Below are 10553 nucleotides of genomic sequence, written 5' to 3' on the forward strand. Positions count from 1 at the left end.
GAAAAATCCTTTCACAATAAAGTTGATTGCCAAGTCAAACTATCCTATCAATTAAGAACACACAGGAACTCATGTTTCTTACTAAGGTTAGTCCATAAATAAAACATCAGATTTTGAGTTAACGAAACAAGTCTATAGAAGAAAATAGGATTTTCTCATTATTTTGCTAGCCATTTTTTTTTATTTTACAGTATAAATAAGAATAGAATACTCCATCCTAGTGTGATTAGAATTCACTCAGTTAATCAACTGAAAACCTTTGTTTATTAAAATTCCTTAATAACAAATACACACACATCAAAACAAAAGGTTAATAATTACAACACAATATAGGAATTAATATTTCAAACAGTTATTAATAATATATATAACCTTAGTAGCACTGTGATAAAAAAATATTTTTAACTGAGACTGGATTTTATTGCCTGGAGTGATATCATACATACAATTTTTTTGAACTAGTCACTGTTAAAACGATATTAACATCTGAAGTTTGAATGTTGAGATACATGCAATAGTGCAACAAGCATTTCAATTTTCATAAATTAACTCTCTAAAATAAAGATAAGTTTTCCTTAAATATTTATCTAAAGGAATAATTTATTGCTTTTTTCTTGATTTTGCCTTATCCAAAAGAATGTTGTGTTTTGGTCTGATTAAAATATCTAAATAAATAAAACCATAAAAATATTAACACTTTTTTTATTGATAGTTTTCGTAAGTTTTGTACAACATATATTATGCAAATAGCATTGATAAATTAAATAATAAATAATGACAAGGCTTTCATATAACCAAATTGATATAATATAAATAAAAAAATTTGAATAGTTTGATATCTATATTGTAATAACAGTAAAACAGAGTTTGTATTGAAAGAGTTATTTTAATGGGGTGGTTAATGCAAATGCAAATAAAAATATCGTAAAAGATTTATATTCAAAATGTATTCATAAATTCGGTAAATTTTGATGTTTATTTATAAGATGCATAAATTTTTTTTAGCTAAATAAAAAAGGTCATGACATTTATTTAGGGTTCATTATGAAAAAAAAAACTGGCAGCACAATATTTTGTTTTTGTAGTTTACAAAAGTAAACAATAATTATTGTAAGCGTAAAACACAATTTCGTTTTAGAGAAATTTACTAATCAAATCGTATAAACAAGGTATACTCGAAACTACCGCCTATATTTTTTGTTCTTGTTTCACACCTCTACCAGAGAAAGAAGGCATTTAGAAATAAACAAAAAAGTGACCTCTAATGTACTTGTTCAAATATCTTCTTACCTTGTCTCCAGGGATGTTTTTTGACGACATGATGAAACGTTTTTCCCGATTCTGTGATTCGATGTCGTCTTACGGACGATATATCCAGAGAAAGGAGCTCAATGTTGCTGCCGCAGATCAGCATACGACACAAAACACTTCACTTTATCAATCACTCGGCCATCATCACTGATAGAAGGGTGCATTAGAGCCACAAACACAATAAACGAGCCATATTTTGGCTTCGTAATCAACACAATTGCCCATTGATATTCATCGGTACAAATAATTTTTCATCCCACTATACACAAACACAGCGACTAACAGAACCGAAGCTGACTTGATTGAGCTTGACAGAAAATGGCGAGGGATGGCATTTCCCCTCCGCCCCCACTTTTTACCCCGCTTATGCTAGTCAGTTTATAATTGTTCTGAAAGTGTTAACTAGGTGGCGTTGTAATTATCATGGTGCTTCTTGAACCGTCTGGCTACAGATGGCATTATTACTGATTTTCAACCATAATAAATGTGACGTCCACAGACGCTACATAATCAGTATAATATTCAATACCACTAGCAAGTGTATAATCTATGCTACTTGCGGCCAGCCCCGGCTTATCCGTAGTACGTTTTATTCCCTCCATAAGAACCAAAATTATTTGATCGATTAGTTCTCGAGACTCAAGCTTTGCACATAGCAATACATTTGGCGATTAATTCATATTTATATAGATTGATTGGCTATTCATCACAATAACGACAAGATTGGACGAGTAGAGGTATTTGCCATTCATGATAGTATAAGCGATTAAATTTACGGAGTAACTAGTTCTTAATCTATGAAGTAAACATAATGTGACTTGTGATTTTTGTAATCGACATGAATCGACAGCATAGACCCAACAACAGAACGTCGATTTATGCGTGACCTAGTAGCAGTTAGCTATTTTTTAAGAGGATTTACTGACTCTGATATTGAATATTTAAAAATAAAAAAGTATTTCTTTTTATATTTTAACATTTATTTTAGCAGGATTTCAATCAAGCTAAGAAATGAATATCTAAGTAATTTTTAAATAGTAACACTTGTTTAAATGTTGAATTAGCTGCTTTTGCGGGTTGGGAAGTGGCAATATTTTCTACAGCGTTTAATTCGCAAAATGGCGGATGGCGGTGTGGATATAGATTTATACGCCGATGATATTGAATCCGATTTCAATAGACAGGTAAATCGAATTATTTTATCTTTATTTGAATTAAAAATATGTTGATTTCCTAAAACGGGGCATGTGTCTCAAAGTAAGCACTACTTGCAATAAATCGATGTGATGCCACCATTTGCAGGACGAGTTTGGTGGAGATAATGTAGATCTATACGACGACGTTATTGCTGCTCCGTCAGCGAAGCCAGAAGAAGGGGATGGACCGCCGAACTCTGCACCTCAACATCCACCTGAGGAGACAAACGGGAACGCTCCTTACCACAACAACGCACCAAGCCACGGGCATCATGGCCGCCGATTCCAACTTTACGTCGGCAACCTAACTTGGGTTCGTACTTGATTTTAACTCATTAGTCCTAATGTAAATATAGATTTTCACGTTGTGCTCTTTATTTTGATGGATGGGACTGCCAAGTATGTCTTGAAATGAACGAGTTCCTTTTCAGGAATAAATATATGACTATTTTTTTTTTATTCTAAACTTTACGTATATAAGTACAAATATACCTATTTAATGCAAATAAATGTAAATATATAAAACTATATAAATATTGTGTTTGTTGATAAATTATATTGCAAACATGTTTACTTGGAAATTATTATTATTTTAGAAGTTTTTTTTTATCATTTGATCCTAAACATATGAAAATCATGATATACTGTAGTTATTTTTGGCGGTCCCATCATTTTTAACTAAATGAAAACTATCAAAGAAATATATTGTAACAAATTTATATTGCATACACTGGTAACTGACTTAAATTATTTGATTAGCCATAAGTTGAGCCCTAATGTGATGTAAACTATTTATTGCTATTAAAACAATAAAAAAATTGTACCTAAAGCGTAATGTAAAAGACCTGCCTTAAAGAGATTTATACCATGTTAAAAGTATGTTGATTAAACTGGCTTTGCTTAAGGTTTTCTATTATGCACATGATTTTATCGGTGTTCTTTTTGCACATTAAATTGAGCACTTTAAAACAATGTGCATTAAATAATACAATGAAACACTGCTTTTTCAAGATTTTAATTTATATTGTACTATTAAACTATAATATAAGATATAGCAATATGTTTAGATAATAAAGTCTTTCTTCAAATATTAATTTCTGAGTTGTAAGAGCTCGTCGGACTTAATCATTTATTAACAATTACCACATTATTGATATAAGTTTAATGTAACAGGTATTTATTAAATTCATTCTCAAAAGATATATCTATAAAAATGATATTAATTAACACTTACAGTATTGTGATTCCATCATTACCCAATGTAAAAACGTAATCTATAACAATGTGAAATGTATTATTTAAAATTAAATTACGTTATAATAATGAAGCAACACAATTTTCGTTGGTTACCAGTCTGAATTGTTTTCATTTAGTTAATTGAAATTTTTGTTGTGTTTAGTGTGAATCTGCACACTTGCACAAAAATTATTGTTTAGTTAATATTAAATTTAATGAATTGATACAGCACCATAGATTATCACATCTGAATGGTGCAATATTTTGGTATGGTAGAGAGTGCTAATTACTAGTTAATTTATTGAACAAAGGAGTATTAAATAAAGGTTATGACAATGTTATGTACATTGTAGATTAGCTAAGCTAAGTGATCGAGTTGTCCTTTTAAATTAATTGTGTTACAATATTTTGGTCCATTTGTATCAATATTTTAATAATACAATATTACTTTTTTCAAAAAATATGTATAATTTATGGTGCTTTTTCAATTCAAAGAGCAAAAGATTGTAGTATAGTTATCTACAAAAATTGGTAGGTGTTAATATAAATTGCAAATCATACTTGCATTATTTATACAAAGACTGAATAGTTAAATATTTAGCTATTGTTTCCCTCGTGATTTTTGCTCTTTTCCATTTTTAACTTCAATTGATTGTGCCTTATAACTTGTTGTGTTATATGTTACTGTCTCATTTTAAATTGCTCGTTGATTTTATAATGTTTCTTCAATAGGTTCATAAATATATTCTGTGTATGACCACTATTATTCTTGATAGTGTTGTATTTAAACATTATTAAGAATAGTTAAAATAAATTATTTCACATCAAATTTAATTACCAATGTCAGCTATAATATACTTTCATAATGTATGGTTGTAAGTCTTTAAATTTTCTTGCTATAGAGATATTTATAACTGCATTATTTGACTCAATGTACCTACAGAAAAATATAGGATTAGAACAAATAGTTTAGTGCTTTAGTAAATATGACAGAAAATTTGTATTGTTCTTGTCTCTTTAGTTATATTGTATCACTATGTATTTACAATATATTTGTTAAAACAGTTTAACTTATGTTTGGTATTTTGTCATTGAAAATTACTGTACCTATGTTTAGACTCAAAATGTAGTTGCTTATTCTATACATTCATACATACACTACAAATATATCAAATAAAAAACTACTACAACTATATAAATTATAAATATCTCTCTAGCAATAAATACTTGGATGCAGCTGTAACAATTTACAATATATTAGAGAAGTTTGGATTGGTTGGTAATTTGTATGAATTATATTAAGTATGGAAGCTGATGAATGAATTTGTATGTATATTTATATATTATGTATGATCTTATGTAAACATAAATTAATTATAAATTCACAACATAAAAATCTATACTGTCTTATAGAAGGTGAATGTCACTAAGGCTCGTTTTCTACATATATTTTTTTAATTTTTTGTGAAATATTCTATCGTAAGCCTCATTACATTCAAATCTGAATGAAATTTTTGAAATATGATGTATTCCATCATTATTATAAAGTCGTTTTTTACATAGTATTATAGTGAGATTAAAAACTGTGATTTTTGGAATTCCAAAAATCCTTTTTTTGATCTGTGTCTACATTGTCCTATGTCATACCAGCATTTGTAACTTCATTGAAGTGATAGTGTTATATAATAAATGAATATTAAATGTATTAAAAAAAAGTTTTATACATAATTGTATTTTCTTGTTAATGAAACATTGACTTTCTGTCTATTACGATTTTTGTGGTATAAACAGTAGTACTAAGGCCATTCTTAAATTTTAATGAAGTTACAAATTGTAGAAAGGATAATGAAAGAGTTTTTATATGATTCCTATTGACTATTTTGCTTGCTTTATTTTGTTACTAATATTTTTTCTTGTCAGGTTCTACAAGGTAAGACTAGCATACTATTGTAGTGTTTGTTTTATAACGCAAAACTATTTTTTGCGACGATGAACTTGAATGTGTCTCCGTGACTAAACACGTTAACCTACTTTGCATACTGTAAAATAATAACAATGTTTCGGCTATTAATAACTAATGTAGGGATAATCAAGATAAATTCGTCAGAATATGTTTTTATCTATAAAATAAAAAAAGAACGGGGAGAATCTGATTTAAAAAATAATTATTTATATTGGCTAATTGACTGATTGCGTTTTTGCTCCTATTTCTCAAACATCATCAAATGTAAAACTTATCATTTGTATTACGGCGCTCTAATTGTATATATTTATTTAATTTACAATAAATGTTAAATAGTTCAGATATCTAATGCAATTTGTTTTTTTTATATCGGCTTAATTTAAAATAGCGAGTCTGTATGATGAAAAGCAATATCGGCTGCCGTTCTATCGGGTAAAGTAATGACTGCTATAGACATTTTCGTAGCAATGTTAACATAAACCTTATATGCCGTATATCCTTCGCCATTGTTATGAAGGATGTTATTTTTTGCGTTCTGTGTTATATACTTAGTAATCGTGTGAATTTCCGTGAAATTTACTGAAGAAAATGTGATACAAAAATAAAATACTAATTGCAAAGCAAACTGTTTCTTTTCTCCCAAAGCCTCCTAAAACATGGTATCAATCGAATAACTTAATTAATCCAGTTTGATAGAAGAAAGTATGATTGATTGGAAATGATGAATGAGATTACTATAATATTATCGTAAAACAACAAATTCGCCTTATACACTACGAAAGTGAAACTGAGCATGCTTAGGGTAAACGTTAATATCCAGAATATAGCCGGAAAATTATCGAGGTATGTGGAAAACATCGGCTTTCAAACAATATTTAAGTATGTATGTCTCACTGCGCGATTGCATATACCTGAGTTTTGGATACCAATTTTACAGTGGGCAACGGATCAAGATATAGCTAACGCCATAGCCGACGTTGGCGTGACAGATTTTCAAGATGTGAAATTCTTCGAGAACAGAGCCAATGGGCAGTCAAAGGGTTTCTGCGTTATTTCTTTGGGCTCGGACCAGTCCATCAGAATGGTTATGGACCGATTGCCCAAGAAAGAGATTCATGGACAGCATCCAATTGTTACAATGCCAACAAAACAGGTAAACAGTTTGACAATATTTAGTATTAGTTTAAAGAAATACAGATTGACCGAAGTTTCAAGAACAATTAATTTGTTCTATCGGAATCCTAAAAACCCCAAGAATCGTAAATGTAGTAAACGGCGGCAATTAAATGATGAAAGGGGAAACCATGCATACATACCCATGGCCCTCGGAGAAGGGATTCCTACCGATCATTTAAACTAGTGGCATATTCATGAATATAATGTGACATAATTAATATCTATTAACTCTCATTTTCTTTAAAAGTCTTAAGTAAATGTAAGTATTGTTTGTAACATCAGTTGTAACCCAAGAATCTCAGAATGGATTTTTAAAAAATTTGATTTGTTAGATTTGGCCCCAATTGAATTAGAATAATAAAAACATAAAAGGAATGGGCTACCTGGGCTTTATCGGGGTGAGCAGCTATCATTATACATATTTCCCAATAACATGAAAAACAAAAAACATCCACCTGGAACTGCTACCGTCAATTCACCTAAATTTATCGTTATATCTGTTGTCACTAGAAAATCTACTATAGGAATAATATAATAAGGATTAAATTCATAGAATTTTCATTCCATATATTCCATATTTGTTAACAACAGAAGAATATCATTTGAAAGAAGGTACACATTAGATTATTTTCTTGTATTTTCAGGCCCTTAATCAATTTGAGAGTCAATCCAAGACTAGATCAACACCGCCCGGTACTAATACCGGAATGAGAGGTCCGCCAGGTCACCCTGGGGGGCCACCTGGACCGCATCCTGGAGGTAATCAACTGTTGTGATACCATATAAAAATTATGACTGTTTTTTTTTGTAATGTGTAATTTATCAAATAATATTTTATTCACTATTTTTGTCAGAAATTATATTGTATAAAAATAGTTTTTGATGTTTCACTAAGATTAAGATCAATATATAGAAATTAAAGATTACGGGTTTTTAACTTGATTTATTAATAGGTAGGTATATTGTGCATAAATCGCCTTAGAAGTTTTTTAAAAATTCTTAAATTATTTATGATGCTCGCGTATCATCAAACAAGGCAATACAGATTAATAATTTCAAACTGGTTATATGAAATAATGTTAATATTCATTTTCAAGATGATATGTTTCTTTAGAGTTCTTTGGCGGCGGACCCAATGGTCCTGGGCCTAACGGGCCGCGCATGATGATGCCAGGGCCCGGGCCCCACCACCAGATGCGAGGCCCGCCACCGGGCCCGCACGGGCACGGACCCCCGCCGCACCACATGCCGCAGCACCAGGGCCCTCCGCCGCACCATATGCCGCCGCATCAAGGCCCCCCACCACACCAGGGACCGCCACAACATAGGCCGCCCATGCCTTACAATGATGTGAGTGCTGTGTATACAGTATAGGCAGGCTATTTGTAGATTGATTTTATCATACAACATAAACACTAATATGATGACTATTACAATTAATAATCGCTTAACAGTTACCAGCACCAGATCTTTAATACCATATTAGATCAGCCATATATCTTTTACTAAATACTGAATGTGTGCAGAATAGTTAAAAGATACCTTCAAATAAATATAATATAAACACATAAATTACGCACTCATGCTGAATGTACTTCGTTACCAGCCGTAGATGTATGCTGTGCGTTATTACCAGCATATAAGCTGAAGTATATAATATGATAATGAAAATATAAAAATAAATAATAATGATGTATTGCACATTCAGATGCAGCGCCAAGGCGGCGGTCGCGGCGGCGAGTGGGGCGCGCGCGGGCCGCACATGCCGCCCGCGCCGGCGCCGCAGTACGGCCCGCCGCAGCACCAGCTGCCGCACCAGATGACGCCACCGCATGCGGTCGGTCGATATGTAACTAAACACTAATGTTGTGATGAGTTTTTATTAAACAAGCTAATCACAGTATAATGGAATTGTGAAGCTGAACATGGTGGCGATTTGTTTGTTTGGATAAGTTTAGTTCAGGAATTGGATAAATTGAGAAACTCGTTTTGTGTTAGATCATTTTAATGAGGCTATATAACATCATGCTATGAATATAATGATAAGAGTAGAGCAGCAATGAAAAATGGGAAAAACTATTACTTTTTATTTTAGGTGTTGTGTGGGTCAGTGTAAAATAAACTTGTGTTGGAGGGAAATTTATATATATATCAATGACTCTAAAAATAAAGGCTTACCTATACCCATTTTGCCGTTGTACTTTTACTGGTATAAAATGTACTTAAGATTATTTAATACAATTATTAAAGAAAATTTCTTGTTTGTGCATTTCTACAGCCCCCCGGCCAAGGAATGCCGCCACCGCATCACCAATTGCCGCCTCACCAACAAGGCCCGCCTCGTGGGCCGGCACCATTACCACAACATCCTGGTAAAACTATACACTAGCTTTTCACCTCGCTCTCATCTATTTTTATTTGCAATGTATAGTGCAATACTTAGTTTATATATGTAATAAATTTTATCAATTGAACATATTCATTATATTTTTTCTTTTTTTTCTGTATTATCTGCAATGTGGTGTACTTAATAAATTAAAAATTTATTTTATTCTGATTCTTATACTTGCTTCTTTGATAATTAAAAAAAAGAAAACTAAAGCATTATATGCACTTTGCAGATAGTGTCGACACTATAAAGATTATTTAGTATGATTTTTCGATATGACACTATAAAGCATATTTATATTATCATGACGGAAACTTTGTTTGGTGCACAGGTGTAGGTGTGGGTGTAGGTGGTCCAGCGCCGCACGTGAACCCGGCGTTCTTCAACCAGCAGCCCCCGGTTCAAAGTGCGCCGCCGGTGCAACCGGGCCCCCAACCCGGACCGCCAGGTAATTGCTATCTTGTTTTTTATATTCGAAAATTTTTTGAAAGAACAAAAATAAACGAGTCAAGGCTCTAGTGAATAGTCTCTTATTTGATTGCATCACTATTATTATATACACTGTTTAATAAAATGAATTATGAACGAAATTAAGGCTAATTTATATTTAGTCGTGTACAATAAACTCAAACTCAATAAATAAAGAAAAGTAAGAATAGGAGAATATTATTTTAAAGCATAAAACTTGTGATCTAGGTGTGTATAATATGTGTTAGTATATATAATATGTGTGTAGTTTTAGATTATATTTATTCTTTATAAACTTAGTATAAATGAACTAAAAGTTTACCTCTAGTATTTACCAAATTAATAAATATGCAGGTCCAGGTGCTCCTTATGGACACCCAGCTCATGCAGCCCCACCGCCGACACAAGGACCACCACCCGGTGCTAGGGCACCTTACGGCAGACCGCCACAGGTTAGATCACATTAATTTAATCATTTAATATTGTGTAAGAGAAGTGGGATTCACTTATTAGATGGAAATACGTATTTCACAATGTATTTTAAATTAATGAATTCAATGAATTTATTATGCATACCCATTATCTATAGCATATGACATTACAAAAATCTTCCAAACCTTTGTACTGTAAATAGGTCATGGATTAGAAAATTACTCATTTTAGCGTGCAATACAAGAATGCAATGTATGTCTTAATATGAGACTGATCTATATAACACTAGTTTCCATACAGTAAAATTATTTTAATTTTATAGCATTAAACGCAATGAAGGTCGCAGTTCTCAAAATTCTTCGTTTCATTATTATTATTTTTT

The 10553-nt window shown here is 31.7% G+C and overlaps 2 protein-coding genes across 2 annotated transcripts in view; one reads left to right on the forward strand and one right to left on the reverse strand.

Annotated features, from left to right (window-relative positions):
* Positions 1-1634, reverse strand: part of LOC119837501 (ubiquitin-like protein 3) — a 118988-nt gene extending 117354 nt beyond the window's left edge. Inside the window, exon 1 of the mRNA XM_038363101.1 lies at positions 1291-1634. Coding sequence (XP_038219029.1) covers positions 1291-1320 — 30 coding nt within the window. The 5' untranslated portion in view covers positions 1321-1634. The remainder of the gene's footprint in view (positions 1-1290) is intronic.
* Positions 1635-2365: 731 nt separating this feature from the next.
* The window catches only part of LOC119837498 (cleavage and polyadenylation specificity factor subunit 6), a 16632-nt gene continuing 8444 nt past the window's right edge, over positions 2366-10553 (forward strand). The window contains exons 1-9 of the mRNA XM_038363096.1: positions 2366-2495; positions 2614-2820; positions 6644-6859; positions 7527-7641; positions 7997-8232; positions 8591-8719; positions 9161-9254; positions 9603-9719; positions 10094-10191. Coding sequence (XP_038219024.1) covers positions 2430-2495; positions 2614-2820; positions 6644-6859; positions 7527-7641; positions 7997-8232; positions 8591-8719; positions 9161-9254; positions 9603-9719; positions 10094-10191 — 1278 coding nt within the window. The 5' untranslated portion in view covers positions 2366-2429. The remainder of the gene's footprint in view (positions 2496-2613; positions 2821-6643; positions 6860-7526; positions 7642-7996; positions 8233-8590; positions 8720-9160; positions 9255-9602; positions 9720-10093; positions 10192-10553) is intronic.

The sequence above is a fragment of the Zerene cesonia genome, chromosome 27, assembly GCF_012273895.1.
Source record: "Zerene cesonia ecotype Mississippi chromosome 27, Zerene_cesonia_1.1, whole genome shotgun sequence".
NCBI lineage: Eukaryota > Metazoa > Arthropoda > Insecta > Lepidoptera > Pieridae > Zerene > Zerene cesonia.